Raw genomic sequence first — 27,961 nt, 5'->3', positions numbered from 1 at the left:
CTGGCAGTGTACTGCTGGAATAAACGTAGTTTCATCCTGCAAGATGGCATTTTGTATCTGAGCCCAGATTTCATAATTAAAGCAAACTTGTATTTGTCGTATGTTTCCTGAGAAACAATATATAATTATTGAATTCTGCCAACACAATAATGCTGTTAAGGGATCATAGCTTCTATAACACAACTCCTTCCTAATAGCTGACTCTAGATTTTTGCCAGTAAAAATCAGTAGTGTAAGCAATTTGGCCTGACAGAGACATTGGGGTACGACTCCAAATTAAAGTACCCTAAATCTAACCAAATATAGGGTTGGGAATCTGTTAGATGTGAATGTGTTGGCCTCTCACTTCAAGTATTTGCCCGTGGGTCTCTATAGGTTCACAGAAATTCCTCTGTAGTCAGTACAGCTGGTGGTGATGAGAGAATACTTCAGTTTTAACCCAGAGTAAACTCATACTGACTGCTCAGTTGAGTTGCTCTCTAGGCTCTGTCAATGCTGTTGACTAGATTTTCTTGTCGTCTGATGGGAATTTGAACACAAGTGCACCTAGAGATGTGAAAGTGTAGCTGTCTGCATCTCAGTTGCCACCAGTCCTTCATACTTGGAAACTGAATTTTCAGGGATTTGGCAAAGTAAGTCATGACTCTCATTGTCAGCAAAAACCACATACGCATGTTTTGCTTAATCCTGAAGTTTTTCTTTTGGAACAAGAGGCTATACTTACTCTTAAAGGAAATTGAGAGGGTATCAGTGGAATTATATTAGGAACACTTCCCCCCCCCAGCCAGTCATCTGGTACGGCGTAGTCTATAAAGTGAGCTGTGTAGGAAATGAAATGTTTTAGTCAAATGCTAAATGAGGCAGTTTTACAGTCCATTTTACTGAAGGTAAAAAATGTATTGTTTCTTTCAAGATGTGAACGATACTTGCTATATTGTATGTTTATCTTTTCCAGTTGGAAGTTTTATTGTCTGTCTCTCCTTTGGCATGAGATGCACATAGCCATTTCCTTTTTTCTTTTTTCCTGCTTTTAAACTTCAGTACATTTTCTAATCATTTCTGTCGCTCCCAAATGCAATGAAGAGCCATCCCCAAAAGTTACAGGTGACTGCAGTCCACTCTACATCACTCAAAACAGTCTCAAAGATGAGTTTGTTTTTCTCACAGTGATTTGAAGAGCTGTATAGTTTTAAACTTTAAAAAATAATAAATAAAATTGTGCCTTGAAGTGAAATGAGCCACTGATGCATGCTGTTTAAAATTGTTAAAATCAGTCTGTAGCTTCCCTTTGTAAAGTCTCTTGAGTTCTATTTTAAAATAGAAATGCTGTACTCTGTCCATGGACAGCTTTATTTAAGACTGAAGAGTTTATCTTTAATTTCTTCTGAACAGTCGTACCCCTGGAAGTCGACAAGCCTCCCCAACAGAAGTTGCTGAACGCTTGGGCCCCAATCCTAGCACCACAGAAGGATTGGGTCCACTTCCCAATCCTGCAGCTCACAAGCCTCTGGTGGAAGAATTTTCAAATCCAGAAAATCAGAATCTAGATGCCATGGAACAAGTTGGTCTTGATTCTCTACAGTTTGACTATCCTGGCAGTCAGGTACAGATGGACTCTTCAGGAGCTACTGTAGGACTTTTTGACTACAATTCTCAGCAGCAGGTTAGTACTGGAATTGAAAACATGCTGAATTGATCGTTCAAGCTGTGCATTATACTCTCTGATCATCAGTCATTTCAGCATATAATGCATTTAATTATTTTGTCTGTGACTTAGAGGCATATCAATGTGTATTTAATCTAGAAGAATATTGTTTCATAGATTTCTGGTTTAGTAATTTATTAGGATAGAAGCTTGGTTTAAAATATTTTTTTTTTTTTTTGTAAGTAAATCCCGGTATATTATAGCTCTGACTTCTGAAAACTGAAATGCATCTTTTTTCTTTTCCAATAGCTTTTCCAGAGGACTAATGCTCTGACTGTCCAACAGTTAACAGCAGCCCAGCAGCAGCAGTACGCACTGGCTGCAGCTCAGCAGCCACACATAGGTGAGGTTTTTGTAAAGTACATCAGGCATCCCTGGCAAAAGTGGGATTTTGAAATAGAAATTCTGTGGGGGTTTTTCTGTCCCTTCAAAGGAATTCAGTGTATTAACTGGATGCATAAAGTTTTTAGTGTGCTGGCAACTCAACAAGGAGGCAGACGGGGGTTAGCAGCCTACAGCTGGGGTTTAAAAGTGGCAGGTCTTCACTGTTACGTAGCTGACTAATACAGTCTTACAGCTGGGAGCATGGCAAATCAAGATATTTGTGGGATCCCCAGGTCTTGTCTTCTGTCTGCCTTTGACTTCTAAACTGCAGAGAAGTCCCTGCTTTATACAGTGCTGTCTGAGCAGTCAGCTGTGTCTTGCCCCTTGGAAATGCAGTCTCTTCTGAAGTTCATTGAAGTTCATCAAGAAGCCTCCTATTTGGAAGGAGGAACATAGTTTGATGTGCCATGCTTTCTGCACCGTTTGCTGCCTCAGTGTTGGAAAAAATACATTAACCTGGTAGACTGGAGAAACTGGGTAGGAATGCTTTGTTTGCATTCTCCTTCCATTACAGTCCTTATATCAAATTTGGTTTCTTGAAAGTAAGATTAGCATCTCATAACTGGCTGTTTAAAAGCCAGGTATTTGATTTAAACTATTTCGTTAGATTCCCCCCCCCCCGCCCCCCTCTTGTCAAGGAAAAGAGATTTGTATCTCTAGTAGGTGATTCATTCTTTCTGGCTGTTTCACCTAAGACACTAGATGATTTGGCTGATAGAGATTTGTTGCAAGACTAGTGTAATTTTTAGATAGTTAAGGTTGGGCAAGGTGAATTCTACTTTGAATAATGTTTTCTGTATAAGGGTGGGTAGATACATAGGAGATAAATCGCCTTGGTGTCTGTAGATCCAGCAGAACAAAGCTGTTAGGCCTTAGGATTAGTAAGACAGGACTGGTGAGAAGACATGAAGTGTTGATTTCTGTAATGGTGTACCTGCTCATAGAAAATCCTGAAGTACAAGCAGTTCTGATTCTAACAGATATGCTTTGTGATTTGATTAGTTTGAATATGATGGTGCTTGCTAAGTATGTTAGCTATAATTAAACTTTGTTTATTACTGTAGCAGGCGTATTCTCAGCAGGCTTGGCTCCAGCTGCTTTTGTGCCAAACCCATACATTATCAGTGCTGCTCCTCCAGGTACTGACCCATACACTGCAGCTGGATTAGCTGCAGCAGCTACCCTAGCAGGTAACTGAACACTTTCTAGTGTTTATCTTAATAATTTTACTGAATGAAATTAGAAAAAAGCTGAAATCCATCCTGTTTATTCTCTGCAAATGTATTTCTAGGAAGGAGGGACTTGTAGGAAAATTAATATTGTCATTTTCAAAAATTTCACTAAAAAGGAAAGGGATCCAGTTTCTGTTATATGTGGATTCTGAGTATTTCCACTGGCCTTTTATACGCAACAGTTAGGTTTTTGCTGTTCTAAAAATGTTTATCCTTAATAAAGTTTCATCTGACATTAGTAGAATGTATTATTTTCACAAGATGAGACAGCTAGCCTTTCCTTGTATGTTTTTACTCTGTGCATTTATTTCCTAATTCCAGGTTTTCTCATTCCCAGTGGGCATGAGAATAAAGATGTTGTCCAGCATGCTAAAAGGCCCAGACAACAGATAAACCCCAAGCTCAGGAAAATCTCTTAGAAGTTAGTAGGTATCACTGTGAAACAACGCCACTGAGTATTCAAGTCCCAGCTAGTGCTCAAACCTGAGCATTACATTTTGTACAAAACCTGTATCTCCAGTTGGTGGTTTCACAGGAAAGGCAGTAGAAAGAACCAAAATGTATGTGTACATAATGCGTGATATGTACAATGCAGTGATACAGAGTGCTCAATCTTCTACAGGTTCTTTATGAATAGACTAGAAGAGGTAAGTGTGCCCACTCTGGAGAGTGTAATGTAGTAGGCAGGGGAGGCAGAGGCAGTAGTTGTGTTTATAAGCAAAGGAAGCAGACAGAAAGGAGGAATAAATAATAGATTATTAAAGTCTCAGTGTAGCACTGCTGTGAGGATGAATTTGGTTCATTCTGTGGTGTTCTGAAATGATCTTTTTTCCAACCATGGAAACTAATTTTGAGTGTTCTTTGGTATATAAACTTTGGTTAAGTTTAAGTTGTCACCCAAGTCTCACAAGGGTATTTTTTTTTTTTTTCATAAGGAAGGTATGTTTTGATGGGTATCCTTTAACCCATTTGTGTTCATGTATCATTTTAGCTAATATGGGAATTGATTTCTTTTTTAATACTGATTTCTGTTTTGACATTTAGAGAATAGATCAATGACGGATGCTACAAACAATATACAGTTACTTTAGCTGCAGTGGATGGCATAATCATATTTTCTGGTTTTAGGTCCTGCTGTGGTTCCACCTCAGTATTATGGTGTTCCATGGGGGGTGTATCCAGCCAATTTATTTCAGCAGCAAGCTGCAGCAGCAAATACCACCGCAAATCAGCAAGCTGCTTCGCAGGCACAACAGGGACAGCAACCGGTATGTTCTTTGTAAAAAGGAGATGTGCATTTAAAGCCTTACCTTAACGCTTTCTCAATATAAATATGAGCTTCTAGAAATTATCACATAATTTGGATATTGTGTTGTATCAAATAATACATGGTGCATTTAAAAAAACATTATGCAGTCTTTCAGTGGCCTTTTTCCATGAAGGAAAAGCCCAAATCTTATAATGATCTTACACTTGAACGAATGTTAACTTTGGTTGGTTTACTGGCAGTATGGTTAATTTCAATTCCATTCTGACAAATTTAATACAAGAAGTGACTTCTGAGTTACCATGAAGTTGTAGAGTAGCTTCATCACTGTTTAAATACTCAGGGGTGGATCTTTCCTTCTACTGATAATTGTTATCAGTGAACTGCATTGATAATTAAATGTATATAATCTCTCCAGTGTTTTTTTTTGCTTTCTCTGTAAAATTAATATCCAATTTATGCAGATCACAGGTAAGGTATTTTGTGGGCATATATTGTAAATTGTATTTCGGTCTTATTTTGGAACCAGGGATTATTTTACCAAGAGGAATAGAGTATTTGCAAGAATTTAGGTTGCTATGCAATCAGAGATAAGCTGTCAGAAGATAACAAAATACACCTGTGTTGCATGGTAATAGTGTTATGTGAATTCTTGAGACTTGGTGGATGCATTTTTGCAGCTCTCTTGGCACTCTAGTGTTAATTACTTAGATGAGTTAACTACAAGCTCTGAAGTTTTCAGACTTGCATCATTCAGTTACCTGAAAATAATGTAAGTGAATGTATTTATCAGGGAAGGACAGGTGTTCAGTTAATAAATAGTGCAAATCATAAATGTATAACTCTTAAAGATTTTTGTCCTTTATTACCATTGATGGAACACACGTGGTCTCTGCTGTGAAGTGCAGGGCAGATACTTTATTGCCATATTTGTCAGCCAATAGTTCATGCCTTTTATTCTTTGTATGTATGTATCTGTGAAACCAACAAGGTGGAGTATTCCCAAAACGAAATTAAGAGCTAAGTGGCATCAGATATGCAAAGCAACTGAGTTAGACTTTTTTCAGCACAAAATGGGCTTGCTTTCTTACCTTTTAAGGAAGAGGTGTCATATTGGTCTTTTCCAGGTTCTGCGTGCTGGAGCAACTCAGCGCCCACTTACTCCCAATCAGGGTCAGCAAGGGCAGCAGGCAGAGTCACTTGCAGCAGCTGCAGCAGCAAATCCAGCTTTGGCTTTTGGTCAGGGTCTTGCTACAGGCATGCCAGGTATGTATGTTACCAGTGGATTGAGAGAATCGCTGAAATTTCAAATATTGGTGTTATTACATAACAAATTAACTCTCCCAAGTCCTGTTATGTTTATGGTAAGCTGCTTAGAATTGAGTTCTACATAGTTTTATGTTGTTCAGTTGGATTAAAATACTGGCACAGCATTCTTAGAGCACAAGAAATTTGGAGCAATTTCTCCTGTATTTGTTGTTACAAATGTGTGCACAAGGAGTATTGTTGGCTTTTGCAGGAGAACTTCATGTATAATGAAGCAACTGCATGCTGTGTTAAAAGATCATGAGTTGTCTGGTTGTTCTGATGCAACAGGAAGTATTAATTTGTCTTCTTGAAGTAATGTTTTACTTGTGGCATGTAATAATAAAATCTAAAATGCAGAATCCAAAATTAGGAAATTTTACTGCTTAGTCATCTTTGAAGATCACAATGTGCTTGAAGTGGCAGCACTCCAAAGCTTGGAGCCTTGGATCCTTTTAGCATACATGGCTTCTGACTGTACCCGGGCAATAGGTATTCTTAGTCTCAGTACGTATGTCATGCACAATGCTTGAAGTTCAGCATTGCTTTAAGGTGTTTGGTACGATTACCTGAGCAAGAACAAGTTAAGTATACTTGGCCATTCTTCAATATGAAAGCTAAGATTTTACTTGGTTAAGTTAGGTAATGATGAAGGTAGCTGCAAATGAGTGAGACTTGTGCAAATTCTCTCTGTCAGTGCTGCTGTGAAATGCTTCATAACCTTCAGAAGTCAGAGCTAGTTTGTTGCTGGATGCTCCAGGACTGCATTGCACATTTCTCCTTTCATGATCAGATTCTAAACCTCTAGCTGCACAGCAGACTGGCTTTTGTGTTTTTCTTGTCTGTTTTGTTTTGTAACTGCCATTTTTATTTCTTACCATGTGGTAGTATCTTCAGCTTTTAGCATCTTTCTCTTTCACATAAAATGAGGAATCAGCAAAGTGTGCTGTCACAGCACCTGTCAAATGCTGTCTGTGTGCCTCACCAAAGCAGTGGAGAAAGCCTGCAGTGATACCAGAGATGCTATAAGCATCTTTTTGCAAAAGCTTTGAAGGTTTAGCTATACTTCGTTTTGTATGTCTTTGGGGGACAAGTCTTTGTGTGTTTATAGTTCCTTACTAGTTCTTGCTTCGGACATGGAGTTCTAAAACTGTGGGGTGGTCCATGACTTGTAAAAAGCCTGTGACATTTAGCTTGACTCTGATCAACATGTGAGACCTTGATCCAGCCCAGATTTGTGACTTTATGTCACAAAATAAGAGCATTATTTTCAAAAAATAAAGCATCTATCTTAAGTCAAGGATAGTTCTTAAAACCCACAAAAAGGCACCCTCTCCAAATGGATGATTAAAAGTAATACCGGGTGGTCAAATACAGGATAGGCCCTTGCATTACTGAGTTTATGTGAAGATTGGACTTCTTTCCTCCACAAGTCCCAAGAGGTTTTCCATGAGGGCAGAAAAATTTTTATTCAGCTTCCATTATAGGGTGCTGCTTCATCCCATCTGCTGCGTGCTTGGATGGAGGGACAGAAACTTCATTCAGTTTTTCTGTTCTGTCATAGGAATTGTGTGCAACTGGCATTCAGCCTTACTGACCACACTCTTACAGGGAGTGGGGATCAAAATATAAGCAAACCAGACATTTATTTTCTCAGTCATTGTAAGATGGTTTTGTAGTGAGTCATAGGGAGTGCTGGTGATGCCTCTTTGGTGGAAGAGAGGGATATAGGATGATGAAATGAATATAGGCCACTTTAGATGGGAATCATGATTCTGTTTTAGATGTCTGTGATCTAGATACTTAAGGCTCCTTTTGTAGGTAGTGAAGAGAAACAGGAACTTTTACTCGTGGTTCATCTGTCTCTATTTTAGTTACCTGATTTAGGATAAAGTTGGTTTTGCTCCAGAGGTGCCCTATTCTGTCCACTTACTGTAAAATTGAATCAAAATTACTAAATTACATCTAGATAGCAAAATGTGATTAAGTGAATCCCAGGTAATAACCACTGAACACACGTAATAGCAGAAAATATGTGGAATTCTTGTTTCAGGTGACTTAGATGTTTTACAAGAAAGCATAAGTCCAGACTGAGTTTCAAGGTTTTGAATATTCTTTACGGAGATAGCATCTGTAGTTAGGCTTCACTGTGAGCTAATAAATGAGTATATTATTCAACTTGCCTTACTGCTGTCTTTAAATTGTTTCTGCTGCTTTCTCCTTGCCACAGCCTTCATGTTGAATGAAATTCATGAGCTCTCCCAACTATAGGATTGTTTTAGTTTTCAAATTTGGTGTTTCTGTATTTATCATTCAGGGAGGTGTATTCATGTGACACTTAAGGCACATATCCTAAGTGCAAAGGTAAAGAGTCTGAATTCCAGCTACTTTTCACTTTTTTTTTTTTTTAAATCTCTTTTCAGAAAAAAAACCACCAAACAGGTTCTCTTTTAAAACCATCAAAAGTGAAATACATTTTGCATTGGAGTTGTGCAACTGTTTTAAACTCTTCCAGTGCTAATTTAGCAAGTCTTTGAGTAACAAGGATTCTTAGGATCCAGACAGTTTATTATTGCAAAAATGTGCAAGACAAAGCCAGAGGCTACTCCCAATTTTGTCATAATATGATCAGTTTATGTTCTTTTCTACAAATAAAACCAGTCTTCAACACAGACAACGGCTGGACTCTGCTTAGTCATCCTAATTCAGGAATCTGCACATGACCTCGGCTGTCTAAGGAGTCATTGTGCTCAGTGGAGATCTCCCTAGTGTAGTTGCTGTCCAGAGGCTGCAGAGCTGCTCAGCTTACCCTAAAATAGATGTCTTGCAGCAGGTCAGCTGAATCCCACCGGAGGCTTCTTTGACTGCATTGGCTAGGTCAGATACGACTTACTCTTTACTGAATTCACGCAAGTGAAGCTGTTAGAACTGACTGTAAGAGTGCATGTAGCTTGCAGGTGGGCATGTAAACAGAGTTGTCTGAAAAACATGTATAAAACATTAAGATCAACAGTTCTTGTCTATTGGCGCTGAATTTTTTATTACTTGGAGGAGTTTAAAGTGTGACATTGCAGTGGGTCATGCATTCTATGCTTCCAGGAAGTATAAATAAATGTCAAATTTAATTGTGGCAGGCATACAGGCAGTTACAGTATTGGCAAAGTTACTGTGATTATAGAAAGTATAAATCACTTACTGGTAGGATAGCAAGTTCTGAATTTGCATGAGGGCAAGTGCAGAGATAAGTGTGTACATCTTCATTGGAACAAATGAAAGGTAACTGTGGTTTAGGTTTTGGTGAGCTTGGGAGACTGAAGTGAAGACTGCAGCATTTAAGGAAAGATGGAAGATCAAGAGCTGAATAATTTTTCAAATCTGTATGCGGAGGAAAATAATTGGAACTTGGGAATGTTGAGAAAGGAGAAGCTGTAAATCTTCTGCATAGTGAGAGAAGACACTACAGTGACTTGCAGGTTATGCTCCTGAGTGGGGGGGGAGAGAGAGAGGTGTCAGGATGGTAGTGTTAAAAGGGGCAGATAATAGAGTTGGCAGGAAGAAGTGTCACATCTGTTAACTTAAATTGAGTAGAGAGAAGTGACAAACTCTGACATACGTTTGGGTGCCATCAACAAGGGAAGTTACACAGAGGGAAGGGAGTAGGAGATCTGGGCAGAGCTTTGTGATATTACATACAAAAATGTGAGAAGAGACTGTGAAGTATCCAGTGAAAGCCACTGAAGAAATTACTGGATGGATAAGAGCAACACTAAGAAAGGGCTGCATGAGCCAACAGAACAGATTTCCTCTCATTCTTTAAGAACATTTAAGGAAAAGAATTCAGAAAGTTTTCAGAGTCTCTGGTTTTGGAGACATTTAAAAATCATTTCAGCAAAGCACACTACTGATAAACCAGATTGTTTACTTTAATATTCCCTGCTGATCTGGAGACAGTAAGTGTAGATAGAGTGGTTGCATTCTAAAATAAGAGGTGTGATTAGAAACTGATTAGGAAGCAGAGTATGTTTTAGGTTTTTGGTTGCAGTGGAAGACTACAGTAACTTTGAATGTGAAGGCACTGCAAGGAGCTTCAATAGTTGTTTATCTGGAGTGGAAATTGCACAGCCACAGGGAGATGATGATGCGTGGAGAGGTAGTAAAAACTGAAACAGAAGGAGAGAGGGAATTAGAGAGGAGAAGACCTGGCAAGTCATCATCTTGTCTTTGATAAGAGAGAAGGCTGGAAATAGTTTTTAATTTTGTGCTCACCTTTCTGGGGTGGAGTGTGAAGATTGTAGAGTCCTGTGAAGGAAGGGAAAAGAAAACAGTTAAGATTTGCTATGAGAGCTGTTCTTCAGTTATTTAATCTGTTGTGAGGTAGCCTCTCTGAAATTGTATTTTTGATGTCAAACCAAATATTTTTATACCCTTGAGGCTGCAGATGCACTTAGCAAGATCTTGGCAATTTCACAAATAGTCCTACATTGCTTTGTTTTAGTAGATTTGAGCAGAAAACTAAGAGGCCTCTTATTCCAGGTCAGAATGTGTTAATTTCTGATACTAGGAACACAGAAGCACCCAAACATAGCTTGAACCTTCTGCAGTGGATGGTATCTTGATGCTAGTGATGTAGCCGGTTAGTGGGTGGCATCACAGATAAGACAGTGGCAAGGAACTCTCAGGAGAAATTAGGCATTTTGTAGAGCAGAGAGCAAGTGCAAGTGGATCCCATTTTTTTAAAGCAGTGTTCGTACTAGTCAATTGTTTTAGAAAATGAAAATTAGTTAATTTAACTGCAGTAGTATTAATCGCAGTAAATTTAATTTGTGCAATACTGTGTGAGGTTGAGGTTTTTTGGGGGTTGGTTGTGTTTGTTCTCCCCCCCCCCACGTTCTGGGCACAAAGTCTTGTAAAATGCTGTGTGTTAGTGTCATATGAGCACAAGGGTGTAAATATATGATCAATCCTTTTTTATACAGCTGTAGCATTATTGTACATTTGAAAAGGGTAGGTAGGGCAGAAAAAATATTGGTAAGTATTAGTCAATTCTGAGTTCTGAAAAAGTGGTTTTATAGGACACAGCAGTAACAAATGACAGGACCAACATAGGATTATCAGTTGAAAGTGCTATGAGTAAAAGTAGAAATTGTGTAGGTACTAGTAATTAAACACTGCTAATGTGTGCAGGAACATGTGTGGTACTCTATGCTGTGTTCTCTACTGAACTAGAGTAAAAGAGACAGCCATGGATCTGACCTCTCCCTACCTTGGGAATGTAGCAACCCTTCTTAGCAGTAAAGGTGGCAGAGCAGCACAGCACAGTTCTGTAGGTGGAAGAGGAAGTGGAACCTACAGTAAGGGTTTCCTGAGCAATTCAATTGTAAGAATCTGTGTTGGTTGGTTTTAACTAGCCAAACTTTCAGACAAACTCTGTGGAGGACAGCTGTCTTGCTGCGTTGTTGGTGAGAGAGAAAGTAGAAGCACCTGGAATACCAAAGAAGTGGTGAGCAGTGAGAACAAACAGGTTTGGAATGATAGTAATGACAAGCTTTCCAAAAAAGTATATTGCATTCCTCTCCAAACAGTGAATTGAACCTAAAGTTCTGGGTCTTAACCATTCCTCTCCTGTTCAGTTACTATCCAAGTCTCTTTCATACCTTCAGATCTTCTTGATGTGAGAGAATTTGGACCTGTGTTTCCAGCTTCCCTGCAGAGTATTGTAACCACCAGGCCAATAGGTAGATGATGTTTCTAGCTGGTTTTGGAGCGAGGCATCTAGGCAGAGGAGATTACAGAGATGTTTCAGAAATTGAGGAGGAGAAAATACGACTTGGAAGCATGGTGACTGAGATACTCATGTGGAATTAGAGGCCCAGGTCTTTATGTTCAGATCCATACGTATTTCAGAGAGAACTCTGCTAGACCTAACTCTGAGCATACATGGAAACTGACTTAAAATAGTGTGCAAAGTCTTGGTTATTACACATGCAAAAATAGATGTGTGATTTTTGTGATTTTTGCGTTTTTTCTTAAAAGCATTAGTATATATTTGAATATGGGAAGAATAATGAAATTCTTTTGTGTTTTGATTTATTGTTTTATAAGAATAGTCAACAAGATAAATGTAGAACATTTTCAGTTGCTGAAAGAAGTTGGTTCTGTAATCCGAATACGGCTAGTGGTGTTCCTGTACCTTTTCACTATGGTGTTAGAAGCTTACTTTGTTAACTTTGAAAATAAAATTCAGTTTTACTAGACTTAGCTGTTATTCTAGTTTTAACAAACTATGTAAAGCATTCCTAAATATGATTTTGTCACGGTCTTTTATGATGTTCACTGTTTTTTATTTTGATGTCCAGTTAATGTTCTAAGGCCATATGGCAGCTATGCTGTTTTCCCCCTTGTAGTTTGTTGTCTGTTTCAAGACTATTTCAAGGAGAGGAAAAAATGCTGACTGCATGAGACTATTTGTATGTCCTGGGTTCAGAATACTAAACCATGGCACTGTACTACTAATTCTTGTGTTCTATGTTGTGTAGGCTATCAAGTACTAGCTCCCACTGCCTATTACGATCAGACTGGTGCCTTAGTAGTAGGCCCTGGAGCAAGAACTGGCCTTGGAGCACCAGTCAGATTAGTGGCCTCAACTCCTGTTATAATCAGTTCTGCAGCAGCACAAGCAGGTAAGTATTTGATCCTGTGTGAAGGCTTCTTCCACTTTTAACAGTAATTTTGGTTGAAAAGTATTTGATACTGTTGATGTGTTTTGTATGCATCTGTGCAGTTTTCTAGCTGTGAAGGATATACCGTACACGCTTGCTCTCTTATACTGTTGCCTTCCTTTCTCTGAGACTGTTTCTCAGAGAGGTGGTTTTCCTTTTTTAATTAAAATTTACAGTCCTCTCCCCATACCTATACAGGCATGTTTCTGCAGATGTTGTTGCTTGTCAGATATAAGCATTTTACCCTTTCCTCTCCCCATGCATATAGCATGCACTTTTCATCAGTCCCCGAAATGGCGTCTTCTAGGAAGCATCATTTCATTGCTTCGGCCTGGCAGAAGATGATTGAGTGCTCTGGGCCTTGCTATGCTTTTCTTCTGAAAGTATTTTCTCCTGAAAAGTGTGGCAAGGAAAAAAGCTAGAATGGACAGCAGAAGAGGAGAATTAGTTATATCAAAAGTCTCTAAGTTTTCTTTTTTCTCTTTTTGTCAGTGATAAGGTCTGGTGCTACTTTACTGAACCATTGTATTTATTGCATTTGTTAAACTAAAATCCAAAATACTAGCACGAGATTAAATGAATCTGTTCAGAAAATTAGATTTTAAGTTAATCTGTAAGCTACTTTCTTGATGCAGAACTTACTTCTAGATGTCAGCAGCTGAAGATGTCTTTGAATGATTTAGCTGCAACTCTGCTATTGCAACTTTGAGCATAAAAGTACAGTTCAGTAAACAGTAATGTCTTGGATGTTTACACTGAAAATTCCATCAATTACATTAACAATTGTACAGCCTTGTTTAGCCTACAACATATGCTTTCTTCATTTTTTTTTTTTTTTTCCTTGGTAATGAAGACTGTGTAATACTAGAAAGTCTCTTTTAGTCCTTTAATATGTGAATTTCTGCTTGTTTAAGAGGGCTTCAAGAAAATACAATGTAGATCTGAATAGTCCATTTTCAGTCAGAAATGTTTGAGAGAGTAATTGTGATTGAAAACATGTGTTTTACAGCTGCAGCTGCTTCAGCTGGAGGAACAGCAAACAATCTCGCGGGAGCCACGAATGGGCTTTTTCGGCCACTTGGTGCCCAGCCACAACAACAGCAACAGCAAACAAATAGTAGCCTACAATCCAATTCATTTTATGGCAGTAACTCTTTGACCAATAACTCCCAGAGCAGTTCCCTTTTTTCACATGGTCCTGGCCAACCAGGAAGCACATCTCTTGGCTTTGGAAGTAGCAGCTCTTTAGGAGCAGCTATCGGCTCTGCACTTGGTGGATTTGGCTCATCAGGTAGGTTGTTAATATAGTGAGGAAATTCTGTGAGACTTCTGTGTTAAGCAAAAAAAATGTATCCAGACATCATATATACACATACATTTGTAGAAAGAATGCAAAAATAGGTTATTAAAACTTAAATTACAGGGAAGAAAAAAGGGGTTTTAAGTTCACTTGATCTCTGTATAGAAGATGCATTTTTGAAGAATAATCTGTAGTCATAGGTATCTCCAAAACACTTTTCCATATTGATCACTGTACTCTGCCCCAGAAGTTTGTTACTGATTTTGCTATGCTTTTTTATTATCAAGAAATCCTTCATTCCATGCTTAAAATAACAATTGATAATGTTTGAGATATGCATTCTTCTGTGTAATTTTCATGTCAGGAAAATTCCAGGTTTTTTAAAAAAATTAAATAGCATACGACTTTCTAAATTTGATCTAATATTGAAGTGTATGTTTCCATCACATAGGATTTATATAAAGTGAAAAGACTTAATACTCAAGTATAGTCCTTGTTAACTCTAGTAGGTTGAATCTTAGGTACAGTTAAGCCTAAATAGTTCTATGCAAGTTAGGGGCCTTAAATGACTTCCACAGATGCTCCTAAATATTATCATCCTGTTTGTACTGAACAAGGCAAAAATAAATAAATGTTGCCATCATCTTTCTGCCCTGTAGCAGAAGTTTCCTATTCACGCAGTTTTTAAATATGCAAGGTGGGTTTTCCTATATTTCAGATTCAGTACTAGTAAGGAAAGTAAAATATCTTTTCTAAAGAATATTTACTTTGGCTATTAATCTCTTTAAGTTACAGCTGTTATTATTATTTCATCAATGGACTGTGCTTATAGTCTTATGTATCTTGCAGATTGGTAGGAATTGGGGAAAATTTATGTACTCTGGCAGTATTCTTTTCGAAATTAAATGCCCTAAGGGAAATAAAAAAACCCTAAATGTTGAAATGTAAAAAGATTATTACAAGATAGTTTAATATATGGAAAAACGGAAGGAAAAACATGCCCTTCAGTGTTAAAGCACGATACCTGTTATTTGGTAACTAAATGGAGGTGAATACTGACACCAAATGTACTACATAACAACACAGTGATTTTTCTCATTTTTCATAAATAACCTGAAAAATTATTTACTTGAACAAAACTAAAGCTAGGGAATCAGAATCAAGTTTAACACTGATCCTCTTTAATACCTGATTTTTAAAGACCATCTTTAACAAAAAGATAAAAAGGCAGAGCCTACTCAGTCATGTAGGGTTTCTTAATTTTCCATAATATCACAGCAGGTAAATCTTATTTAAAAGTAACTGTGCTATCCAAGTGCTGTATTTTGTAATATAATTTGTCCTGAGCTACTTGCAGGGTTACAGTGAATTCTTAGCAGCTGTGTTCCACTCTAGGTGCAGTTTCATTTTATTGATAGTGATAAGTATATCTGCATATTGAAGGCACTGCACCCATTTTTAGTCTCTAGATAGAATGGTTTTAAGTCATGAAAGTCTTTATCCTGCATTACTCCATAGAATACAAATTTCCCTTGTGTATCTACTCAAGAAGAATCAGCCTAGTTCTTTCTGGCACAGGAGAATTAAGCCTTTTCCTTGTAGCAAAGGTCAGTTCAAGCTTTGTCCAAAACCTTCAGCATAGACAGCATACGCTGAAATCTTGCAGCAGTATCCCAGGTGATTTAATTAGCGTGGTAGTTTCCACAGGGAAGCAGGAAGCCTATGCTTTTGCAGTTTGAGAAGTGCTGATGAAAGGTGCTATCTAAACCTGAAGTATTTTCAGTAGTATCATTGGAATAAAAGTATATTGAAAGTGCCCTTCTGCCAAGTATAAATTGTACTTGCCATAACAGCCACTTTAAAAATGCTTCCTGGTTATTTTTTGTTCTTAAAGGAGTTCCTGAGCAGTATCCATATATGAAATGAATTACACCAATGAGTACTTATACAAATGGGGTTATTACATGTTGAGGCAAATTAAAAACAAGTTTAATTTATTATCTGCCAAAGTTTCATTTTCTTTGTAACTCCCTGCAGTGTGGTGTAAAGATTGAATTTCAGTTAAAATATAGCCATGAAGACTGACAAATGGCAATACAGATCTTCCCCTATGTTTTCAGTTGTTGCAGGGGGAAAAAAATAATAGCTCTGCAAAAAATGCAAAGGTGAACATGTTCTAGCTGAATGACTGAACCACAGAGAAAAAAACGGAAGAGGCAAACATACCATATAAATGGCTGTATGTACTTTACAGTCTCTTTTATTATGAAGTCACTCATACTCCATTTTAAAGGTTTAGGTACATGATAAGTTACTGCAGCTTAACAGGTAGCTAAGAATTAGATCCCCTACAGCAGCTTTCCAGATGCCTATTTCTGGTGTGTAACAAGCGTAAACTAATTGTATTAGCTTAGATAGTGGTAAAGAGGGGTAAGCTAATTCAAGTTATCTTCTGGGTTTTGTGAGCTTTGCTTGTGTGTGTGTGAAAATGCAGCTCAGCTGGTTCATGGTGACTTGTTAAGCTGCAGTAATTTAGCTGAGTAAGAAACCCTGAAAGCAAGCTAAAGTTTGCTTGGCTCTGTTCGTAGCTGGAAAAATAACAATCTCTCTTGTAGCACTGTATTAATATTCACATGGTTCAGTAGCTGAGCCAGAACCTGTAGAGCTAGTCTTAAATCTTGAGGTTTCTTTCAACTCCTGCCTTAATTTGCTTTTCTGATTTCTTACTCTCAGTCTCCTTGCCTAGTTAGTCCAGTATCTTTTCCTTTTGGCTTCTCCTCTAGTATGTCTTCCTTCCCAGTTTCCAGGCAACACCTATCTCTCACTTTCCCTTTTCCTTCCAAATATGTTTCTGTTTCTGCTTGTACTGTGTGATGTTCCCATCATCAGCTTACTATTTCCAGTCTTTTTGCCCCACAGTCACATACACCTTCCACGGCCCAACTTTTCTTCAGATCTGCTCTCTTTTCATCTTCAGTCCCACCAGTTTCAAAAGTGCTTGCCAGTTTTTCTTGCAGTCTCTTTGTTGGCTCCTCTGTCTGACCTTTCTCTCCTCCTGGTTCTGGTTTCTTTTTTCTTTTTTTTTTTCCTTTACCTTTTTCCTTGGTGTATTTCTTGTGTTTGGCTGTTGTCTTCTCTGCATTTGAAGTAGGCGGCTTCCTTTCCACACTGCCTGATGGGCTTCCCAAACACAAGGTGGGACCTTCAACAGCAATTTGAGTCCATTTTTAGCATGGCACACAGAAGCCTAGAAATTAAATTGCAGGGAAAACCTTTATCAGCCATCTCAGACGTGCTGTGTATGGACATGAGTTTCAAGTTTTCACCTATGATTCTGTGCTAAACTTCTATGAACTGTGATTTTTGCTAAGATTTTTAGCTCAATCATAGAACAGTTAGGGTTGGAAAGGACCTTAAGATCAGCTAGTTCCAGCCCCCCTGCCATGAGCAGGGACACCACACACTAAACTGTGTCACCCAAGGCTCTGTCCAACCTGGCCTTGAACACCGTCAGGGTCGGAGCATTCACAACTTCCTTGGGCAACCTATTCCAATGCCTCACCAACCAAATCAGATTGCTGAAGTGAAAGTCAAGGTCTCCTGTTGCTAGCATGTTGATCTGAGTACATGAAAGCATTAACTTCTCATGTAATACAGCTAGATTATTTTGCTAAGCATTATGCATCTTTTCCTTGCCTGTTTTTCTGAAATGGCAGTGATGTTTGGACAGAACTACTTTGCAAAATTTGGTCCAAGCAGGTACCTTCCATTAAAAGTATTGGCCAAGTTGCTAATGTTACGAAATAAAGTGTTTTCAAATAGGAAGTATCAGGTGACCTTTATATTGGGTCCTGCTGACAGTTTTAGTAGGAACGTACCTGACAAAGGTAAAGATTATGGAAGTATAAACTCTGGCCTTCTCCTTTTTAAATTGAAGTAGAAATCAATTTTCCAAATTCAGTTTAAGAAGCATCTTTGTTATCAAAATATCCAGAATCTTGGTTTTGTTCACAAGTATAATAATGTTCCAGTATTTACAATAGGCACTCTGGTTTAATATTTCACTAGTATGCAACAGATACGAGAATTTAACATTTCTAAAAACTTTTTATTGTTTTCCTAATTTGTCCTAGACTGTTCATCGCCCTGCTGAATGGTGCTGTGCAGGATAACCAGTCCTTCACTAATACACTGCTATCCAAGCTTCTAGTCTAATTCAACTTTCAGGAATACTGGTAGCAGTAAAATTACATTTTTAGTTTCTTACCGTAATTTTCCTGTGTCTGCTCTGCTTCTCATCTTGCTCTTAGCCTATTCCCTCTCTATGATATCTTTTCAAAACACCACTTTGAGAACCATAATTCTCGTAGGGAATTTTAAGTAGTCGTTTTTTTCCTACAGGTGAGGGGTTCACAAACAGGAAGAAGTTCAGAAACAGCTGAACAGGAACATAAATTGTTTTCTGAACCCTTAAATGGCAATAACCATTTGTCTTGAGCCTTTTGCCTGAAATCAAGTATCATTGTCTGATAATTTACAGTGGAAAAGAAATTATCAAAGAGTTTAGTGAGAATATTTTTAGAATAATTTACTCTATGAAGTGATAGTGTAACTTAATCTCTTAAATTCCATGTTTGTCCCAAAGCCTGAATCCAGGCGGGTAAATCAGAGTACTGCAATGTTACTGTGAGAAGTCTAGAATGAAATGTTGAAAGACATGGGCATTGGTGAAATTACTTATCAGTGGTATGTTTATACCCACTTAGATTTACTTGAAAGCATGTGTGGTTATCACAGTAATTGTCTTTGTCATAACGATTGCTGTAATTATTGTGATCGCATCTGTTATTGCCCAGCTGTAGTTGGGGATAGGTTTTATTCAGTTGACACTGTGTAATTAGGGTCTTTTTATTTCTTCTTCAGTTGGCAGTTCTGCAAGTAGTAGTGCCACAAGGAGAGATTCTCTATCTACTAGCTCTGACTTGTACAAAAGATCTAGTAGCAGCCTAGCACCCATAGGGCAGCCATTTTACAATAGTCTGGGATTTTCCTCCTCTCCAAGTCCAATAGGCATGCCTCTGCCAAGCCAAACGCCAGGACATTCACTTACGCCACCGCCATCACTTTCATCACATGGATCCTCATCCAGTTTGCATTTAGGTAAAAAAATACGAAAACAAAAAACCAAAAAAACACTTTTTGTTTGTATGTGTGTATGTATTTCTATGTGTAAAATATATGTTGCATAAGAGATGTCACGTTACCTTTGCTGTTAAACAGTTTTGTAATGAAGAGGGACCATTCCTGAAAGGTGAAGAGTGCTCTCAAATGCTCATTGATTTAACAGTGGAGGACACTCAGCTTTTTGCAGGATCGGGCCAACAGCTGATTTTTCTTCCCTTGCAGAAGCCCGATAAGAGAGCCCAGTAAGATTTACTGGTCCTTTGTGTATTATGTTTCTACAGTATGACAAGCAAAGGTGCATTACTTTTTTTTTCTATTTCAGTGTATTACCACTTCAGGGGCATTTTAAGATGATGCTGTGTTTAACAGTGAAGTGACTTTCACTATTTCTCCCTACTTTTCTAAAGTAGGAAAGTGAGCAAAGCTCTCAATGTAAAATGTATTGAAAGGTGTTTTTCGCATCAGTGAGCCTACTACCCCATGGCCCAGGTGCTGTGCCAGGAAGACGATAGTTTAGCACCAGGCTGGTGGAAAAAATAAAATGCATTTGTGAAAGAAATAGCAGTGGTGGCTCTCTGTTATCAGATGCATTTTTTAAGGAATGATGATAGTAATGTTTTAGAAAATCTTTTGAGCTAGTTAGATGACACAGGAGCTCAAACTTTAAAAACAAAAAACCAATAAATTTAAAAATCTAAAGAAACCCCACCACCGCCTACAGTATATTTGGAAGATAATGCCTCTAACCTGAGGTTACTTGATAAACTTTCTCTGTTTGTTGCTGCAAATATTTGTGGTCATTTAATTTGGATGCTAAAAGTCATACAGTAAAACCAGCTGTCATCTCAACATTGAGTTGCCTGTTGCTCCAGTAACTATTCAGTGCATGATTCTATTCATGTAATAGGCAACCTAATCCCCTGTACTTCTGTAAGTACAAATGAAATGGGAAAAACTTTTAAAGTGCCTACAAAAATACACTGAGACATGTGTGAGTGATTTGTATAACAAGGTTTAAAAAGTAATCTAAATATATTACATTTCCAGTTTAGTATCCCCTTCACAGTTAAGTGCTGAATACCCAGAGTAAAACTGGGCAAGGGGATGTTTCAGCACGTTTTATTTTTTTTTACTTACCTTTTTTCCTTTTTCAGGTCTACAAAGTGCACCTTTGGGCTGAGACCGAGCATGGAAAGTTTCAGCCCAAATGGAGGCTTTTGAGAAAGTTCTGAACATCTGACAATGGGGTTATCATGGAAATCTTTTTCTTTCTTTCTGTTCAAAGTACTCTCACAATAGTTTTCATATGGCTGAAAACTATACTGAAATCAAATTTTGGAAGGCATTATCGAAAATTCAAAACATCCAAAGTTTTGTGTTGTTTCACATTTGATAAATGTCGAAAGACCTTTTTCAATGCTGAGAAAATAAAACTGTGATCAGTATAGAGGATTACCGCTGTCAGCAGAAATTAAGTACTGATTTGAATCCATTTAGGACTGTTTGGCTGTGTGAACTAAGCTTAGTAGCTTGTTAAATCATGTACTAGATCAGTGTGTAAAGGCCAGAATGTACAGTTGTACTCTGAAAATTGACACAACCTTGATGGCTTCCATGTGTACTGCCTCTTTTATCTTCCAGATGAAGTGGACCTTGATTATGGGTAAATTTTTCTACCTTATGAGATCAATCTGAAATTTGGCAATTGAGGTTTTTTGGATTTTTGCTTTCACAAAAATGCAGTAATTTTTTCAGCATTTCCTGCAGTCTGCCTTGTGTTGTGCCTTTGCGTAGTTACATCCAAGGTGCACTATCACAGAAAGTTGAAGACTATTTCTGCAGCTACTTGTCTGTCCTGTTGAATTTATTCTGGTGTGTTCATCAACCACTTTTGGAAGCATTTGTTTTGTTCTCACATATATAAAATTAAAAAGGCAAAACTTTCTCACCAAGTGAGAAGTTACACCTGAAATCAAAGAGTGTATATTTTAAGGGTATGATTATCACATAGTCACTTTTCAGAGTAGAACAGCATTATAAGTTCATGTCTGCATGCAGTTTCCATTGGTATTTTGATAATGCCTGTCAAATGCAGCTCTCCCTCCACCTTCAAAACTTGTTGTCCTGCCTGCTTAATATCAACAGGTTCAGCTAAGTTTAAACTGCTGTTTTAAAAAGGGCATCGAACTCAGTTGCTCGTGTTTCAGCCACCAGAATACTAGAGCACAATACTGGGCAAGGGTGCATGGTTTTATAACCCCTTTGTCAGACACTGCTGCAGTTTGTAGCTTAAAAGACCATTTTCCCTTTTAAAAGATACTTGTGATATTTTACTGGTTTTATCTCTTCTCACCAACTCTTATCCAACATCCTAAAGTAGAAATGTGTTAATTACTTTGTTCCAGTGTCAGTTTTCCTGCATTTGAAGGGATTTGTCAGTTGTCTGTTAACTGCTTCTTTACTGTAATCAGTTGGAGCAGTAAGGTCATGAATTTGAACTACCCTTTCACTCCCAGGGAAAAAACAGGAGAAAGTATTTTGCCTATGCTATAAAAAAATCCTTTTAGCTTGGTAGTGCTTACTCTGTTTGATGGTACATTGCAGCCTTTCAAGGGTTTGGTGTAGAGTAGTATTTTTAAAGTCTGGTGCTTTTGGAGGTAATTATTTTGTGTGCATTGCAAGCCAAGCTTGTTAGTAGTTCGGATTTGATGCTTTTGTCTTCAGAAGTGGTCGTTCTGGGTAAGAGTAAAGGGCCCTTGGCAGTAGTGTGGGGAACTTTGCATTGCTTCTGCTGTGTACCTACTCCATAGTGCTTTGGTAAACCCAGCATAATAAGCACTGGCATTGATTCGTAAAGTATGCATACATATTATATGTGTAATTCTGTTTTCCATATGAAGATGAAATTTTTAGCTGAGCATGAGGTGAAGCTTCTTTTTTTACAGATGATCAAATACTTTGTAGAAATTAAGTCTTGAGTGTTTACTTGTGCGTATTTTACTAGAAAATAATATTGCTGACTGATGTAAACAACAGGTACTGTGCAGTAAATCTTTCGTGTCTTGATTAGGAGACTACTGAAGAAATACTTTAGTAATATGTACTAACAGACTAATGCTATCAAAATTAATGTGCCTAGATCTAGTTTTAATATTTTCATGTTCTCCTTTACATTAAATATGCTATCCACATTGAGGAGTTAGTAATTTAACATGCTTTGTCGTCTTGAAGCTTATTAAGGCTCTGTTTTAGATGGTCTGTATCCCCTTGATACCTCTGTGCTGTTGCTTCCCTGTGGATTAGCCACAGGGATTCAGGTTCAGTTAAAACTGTAAAACAACTTAATTATTATTCATTGCATCAGAGATCTTTGTTTTTACAAGATCAGTAGTGATTGCTAAGTGATTATCTGAAGAATAAACTGCACACTTTAATTCCCCAGCAGTTTGTAATCGTGTGGCTGTACTGATGCCTGATACAGTGTTTGCAGAACTGCTTAGACTGGGTACTTTATTCAGTAAAGAATGTTCCCCAAACAATTTAGAAGACCTAGGCCATTACCTTTCTAGTTCAGAATCTCTGAAACAAGTGTCCTGAGTTCTGGAAGAGTGCAGAGATGCAATAGGCCCATCAGGAGGATTTGGGTAGCTAGAATTCAGATTCCAGTTTTCTAAGCTATTCACACTCTTTTTCAGGAAGCAGGCCAGGTGTCCTGAATGTCCACATTAATGCTTTGGTGGTTTTGGACTGACAAAGTAATGAGTACAATATTTAGGAAAATAGCCCATTGTATACAAGAGTATATGTGCATATAGTAAGTACCTATGACAATGTGCTCTTAGTTCGTGGGTTTTAGTATTTTTCAAATCTGCAAAGTTGCCACTGAGCTGTAACACTGCTGCTGTAATGAAAGGTTACATGAGAAGAAAAGCAAATTGCCTTTTAAATTACTGTTCTTTCTAATAGTGTCCAGGGTTTTACAAGGTTAAGCTCTCTGTGTGCTTTTGAAGTCTGACAGGTTCTTCAAGGCACAGTGGGTATGTTTTCAGTCCTTCCTGTGTTACGATCCTGCTTAACGTGAATGTCTGAAGTAGTTTCACAGGCTAGACAGGAGCCTCCCAGCTGCAGCCTAGTCATCTTACAAGTCTTGAAAAGGAATGGTTCGCAAATTAAGTTGAAGAAAGGCTTGGTAATCCTGATTGAAATGTATTGAATACCTGCAGTTCTGCTACACATATATAGCGTATTTGTTAAAAGCTAACATGTTTCTTAATTTCTGTTAAAAAAAAATAAAAGACTGAAAGAATTCCTGATTCACATGTGCATTTCCATGACGCTGTATGCTAATTAGAGGCATGCAGTTTGAGAGCCTGTAACCAAAACTGCCCTATTAGTTTCTGGCACAGAATTGAGCATGTGATCAGTGGAGCAATAGCGATGCTACAAGAAGAAAGTAGCCTCCAAGACTTCCTTTTAAACGGGCTTTGCTGCCCTCTCGTGGCATTAAGTAGTGTTACTACACAGCATTTACAGGGAAGCTAGGATTCCATTAGTACATCTAAGTAATGTCCATGAGAAATACCATAATTTCAGGTGCATAACTTTTCTTTTGAAGGCTGTTCCTAGAAGAAAAATTACTGTAGAACATCACTCTGCATACTGAGTGTTTGCAGTTGGGTTTCTTATGTTGGGTTTCTTTTTATTTCTTGTCTATTAGTATCATATTGCTGTCAGCTCTTTTCAGGAACTAGTGATTGTCCATGAAATTTAAAAATTACATTTAAGAAAAACCTTTATTTTTCTGGCTTTAAAGAATTAAGAGGCTTTAATTTAAAAGAAGCCTAGTGGGTTTTACAAGATATTGTGAGGCATGAAGTTTTTACTGATTCTTTACTGATTCTTACCACTGAATTTTGAAAACTAATTTTAAAATAAATACTAATCTTTTTCTACTTTAGGGCATAATCCTCTACAGTGCAATAAACATGATGCTTGATATGTCTTGCAGAGCACTAACATCTCAGATTGTGGTATTGCAGTTTGACCTTTTGAAAAAGATACTTTACCATTAATACATTACCAGCCCACTGTAACACTATTGTTGCCTGGCCTGATAAATAGTTGGAACCAAAGTAAGGCTTGGCTGGGGCACTGTCAGCTGATTTCTTTTTTTATTGTATTTTTCATTAATTTTGTAATAGAGCACCATTCAAACAGCACGTACTGCAATTTATTTTAAATTCAAGTGTAGATATTTCTTCTGTGGACTTTGGAAGGGCTTTCAGTTACTATGTCACTTTCTAGATGGGAAACTGCAAATGCTTTCCTTTTCCAATTCATGCTTGATAACTTTAGGTTGTTGGGTTTCAGTTTGGGGTTTTTTGTTTGGGGTTTTTTTTTTGTTTTTTTTAGTATTAGAGTTGAGATGTCTGTGTGGGAATTGTCTTTGAATATTTCTGCTTGTAGTGCAGTATAGTACAGATGCTTTGTTTGCATGCTGCTTAGGATAATTGTTGCCTGTTGTACAGTAGAGAGGAGGGAGGCCTACTAGAGGAATTCTGAGTGATATAAACTGATCAGGGAGCAATATAGGAGAAGAAATTCGCAGGACTGTGAGATGATGATAGCTGTAGGTGGAATCACTAGCAAAAAGGAGTAGGACATAAACATAGGCAAGGGCAGATGTAGTGAGAGTGAGAAACGGTTTTGCAGCAAGGAAAGGATTTCATGTCTCTAAAAGGAACTTCAGTTTTATGTATCTTTGGTTGTTTTAGAAGTAAGTAGAGTATTCTTAGTTACCTTGTTTGAAATTTGACATATTTAGTGCTTACATGAGGTGCCAGATTGAAAGCCTAGGATGCTGAAGTCATCAGATCTGCAGAACAGGTACAGCATGACAAGAGGCACCATGTGTGCCTCCCCAAAAGTGCCCTTTCACACTGTAAGTTGGAAAGGTACCTCAGTAGGGACTGAAGGGTAGTTCAGATTTCATGGTCTATTTTGAAACAATTGGCTAACTTTGAGACTTCTAACAAGAGTCTAAGTCAGTACCACTTGTGAAGTGGAAGTCTGCCCACTGAGCTAAGGCCCACCCAGTTTTAAAGTTTCTGTAAGTCTGGGTGTTCGCTTTACCTGCTTTGTTATATTCTTATAATGACGTGTCTTTTCCTGGTGCCCTTCACATAAAATAAAAATGAGGAGGATGGTTTTACTTGTTGAAAGATAAAGCTATCTTAACTTCTCCATCCATAATGAGGTAAATACAAATAACAAGACAATGCTGTTGTTTTCTTTGGCTCCAGGGTGTATCCGTAGTTCTAGTATACTTAATGTTTTGCTGCTGCTTATTTTCCTTACGGCTTTTACTGACAGAACTGCTTCCTTGTAGGAGGACTGACAAATGGTAGTGGTCGCTATATTTCTGCAGCACCTGGAGCCGAAGCAAAGTATCGCAGTGCAGCAAGTACCTCCAGTCTCTTTAGCTCCACCAGTCAGCTCTTCCCTCCTTCACGCCTTCGTTACAGTAGGTCTGATATTATGCCTTCTGGACGTAGTCGGTTGCTGGAAGATTTCAGAAACAATCGTTTCCCTAATCTTCAACTAAGAGACCTTGTTGGACATATTGTTGAGTTTTCCCAGGACCAGCATGGTTCTAGGTAATTATTGTAGTCAAGTTAATAACTTAATAATATTCTACTGCTTTGTCATATTAACATCAGACGTTTGAATGAGCTGCTAGTCATCTTAATAAAAAGTGTGCCATTAATTGGAGCAGATGCTCTTACATTGACCTTTTTATTCTCTTAAGAAATCTCATTATAAAAGTAGCATAAATTTAACTGCTTGTAGAAGTTCTCAGTGTAGAAATAGCCTCATAACTAGACTTGTAAACTCTAGTATTTGGGTATCAAAAAGGCGTTGATTAAGAAAACAAAGTATCTGGCATCTGAAATGCAAAACCATTTTTCGGCAATACATCATCAGGTACTTAGTTATTGTTACTCTTTTCATCTGTAATCCTTCTCAAATGAAAGTTTTTACTAAAATGCATTCTTTTATATGCAGAGGCACTACTTTCATTTTCATTTTATAAATGTTGAATACTCGCTTTAGAATTTTGAGGTGTCTCATTGAAACAGCATTTGAGAGGTTTTCCTGTTTATGTAAAGCATAATGGACCTTTTTTGCACTTAGATTTATACAGCAAAAGCTGGAGCGAGCTACTCCAGCTGAGCGCCAGATGGTATTTAATGAGATCTTGCAAGCAGCATATCAATTGATGACTGATGTGTTTGGAAACTATGTAATACAGAAGTTCTTTGAGGTAAGCATAAACTAAGTGTAAGAACAGAAATTAGAATTAAATGCTTTTAAAATCTGCTTTTCTTAACATCATAGCAGAATTCTGCTGGACTTTTACCGCAGAACTGAAGTATATAATACTGCACATGTGTTTTCTGTTCACTATCCCTTACTATGTTTTCATAACAGGCACAGTTTCTCTCTACACTGGTGGTGTATATATTGGTGAATGTTGGTGAATGCACAGGCTGCATGCTCAGGCTTTTCAAGTCTTTTAGCATAATTTGCAGAGACTTTCAGCAGCTGATGTGGAACATAAGGATTTGAAGGATACTTTTTTATTGGTAAAAGTGGGTCTGGAAAATACTCTTGCACCCATATAAATATCTGTGTCAATTTCATCCAGTGCTGTATATGAAGAAACTCGTATTGTGCTAACTCGGGAGCTTATGTGGGGATCTGGGAACAAGGTTGTGTGTATTCTTTGGAAGCTTGACTGGGTTGTACTCTGCTCAGTGTGGAGCAGTACTGAAGATTGTAGTATTGTATAGAATGTAGTAGCATTGTAGAGGGAATAATACAGGCAGGAAATAGCTACTGCTGAAAAAAGGTTGGTTGAGTTATACTCCTAATCCAGCCACTGCACAAAACATTTTGATTTTGCTCTGCGAAACCCCAAGTATTTCTAGAGTTCCCAAAGTGCCCGTTGTGAGAATGACAGTTCAATCCACGTGAAGTTACCAAGATGCTATTTCAGGGGTTGAAATCTTCTCCTCCACCCCCTCCTGTTACAGCTTGCTTGCTGTATGCAAGATGTAAGATACACTGACCAGTACAAATTTGAGATAACAAAGAAAATCTGACTTGAATTAATATGTTATAGTAATTTGTAATTAATTTGCCTGTTATAATTTGTCTAAGTAAATGGGTTATTGCATTTACACATTCCTACTGACAAATTACTTCGATTTCTTCAGTCGTTGTCTTTCAAGGCCATGCATTTGATAGCAGTAATACAACTGGAATATGGAATATTACAAAATGTTGCTTTTAGAAAATAAAATATTCTGATAAATATAGCCACCAGAAATACAAAGGGAAAAATTATTCAAGGTGCACAGTAAAAAATAAGTACTACCTCTGACATGTAGATTCCAGCATGCTGCAATATGTCTTCATTTGTTAACATTCATAAATATTTATTTTCTTGTAGTTTGGAAGCCTGGATCAAAAGCTAGCCCTAGCAACGCGCATACGTGGCCATGTTCTGCCATTAGCCCTACAGATGTATGGTTGTCGTGTTATTCAGAAAGCACTTGAGTCAATCTCGCCTGACCAGCAGGTAATTGTAAGTTAGAGTTATACTTTTTTTAATTTTGTTTCTTCTTATTGTGTCCGTCTCTTTACTTGCTTAAATTGAAGGGAACGATCAACATTATAAAATTCCCTGGAGACTAAAATAGTTGCTTAAATTATAATGCTGAAATATACAAGTAAACCATGAGTGAATGTGAAGATTGGACAGTTAGGAGGAAATGGAATTTACTTTGGGGGTGGGGGGTG

At 37.8% G+C, this 27,961-nt stretch overlaps 1 protein-coding gene across 1 annotated transcript in view; it reads left to right on the top strand.

Moving 5' to 3' along the window:
• PUM2 (pumilio RNA-binding family member 2) overlaps positions 1-27,740 on the top strand; it is a gene marked incomplete at its 3' end in the record, with an annotated part of 36,597 nt that extends 8,857 nt beyond the window's left edge. Inside the window, exons 5-15 of the mRNA XM_010017503.1 lie at positions 1,393-1,663; positions 1,955-2,048; positions 3,157-3,279; positions 4,450-4,589; positions 5,716-5,854; positions 12,430-12,573; positions 13,622-13,903; positions 18,836-19,072; positions 25,485-25,752; positions 26,291-26,420; positions 27,612-27,740. Of these exons, the coding sequence (XP_010015805.1) occupies positions 1,393-1,663; positions 1,955-2,048; positions 3,157-3,279; positions 4,450-4,589; positions 5,716-5,854; positions 12,430-12,573; positions 13,622-13,903; positions 18,836-19,072; positions 25,485-25,752; positions 26,291-26,420; positions 27,612-27,740 (1,957 nt within the window). The remainder of the gene's footprint in view (positions 1-1,392; positions 1,664-1,954; positions 2,049-3,156; positions 3,280-4,449; positions 4,590-5,715; positions 5,855-12,429; positions 12,574-13,621; positions 13,904-18,835; positions 19,073-25,484; positions 25,753-26,290; positions 26,421-27,611) is intronic.
• Positions 27,741-27,961: the final 221 nt, after the last annotated feature.

Source organism: Nestor notabilis, unplaced genomic scaffold (assembly GCF_000696875.1).
Source record: "Nestor notabilis isolate BGI_N333 unplaced genomic scaffold, ASM69687v1 scaffold32566, whole genome shotgun sequence".
Lineage (NCBI taxonomy): Eukaryota > Metazoa > Chordata > Aves > Psittaciformes > Psittacidae > Nestor > Nestor notabilis.
Note: the sequence above shows the minus strand (reverse complement) of the source record. Positions and strands in the feature narration are given on the sequence as shown.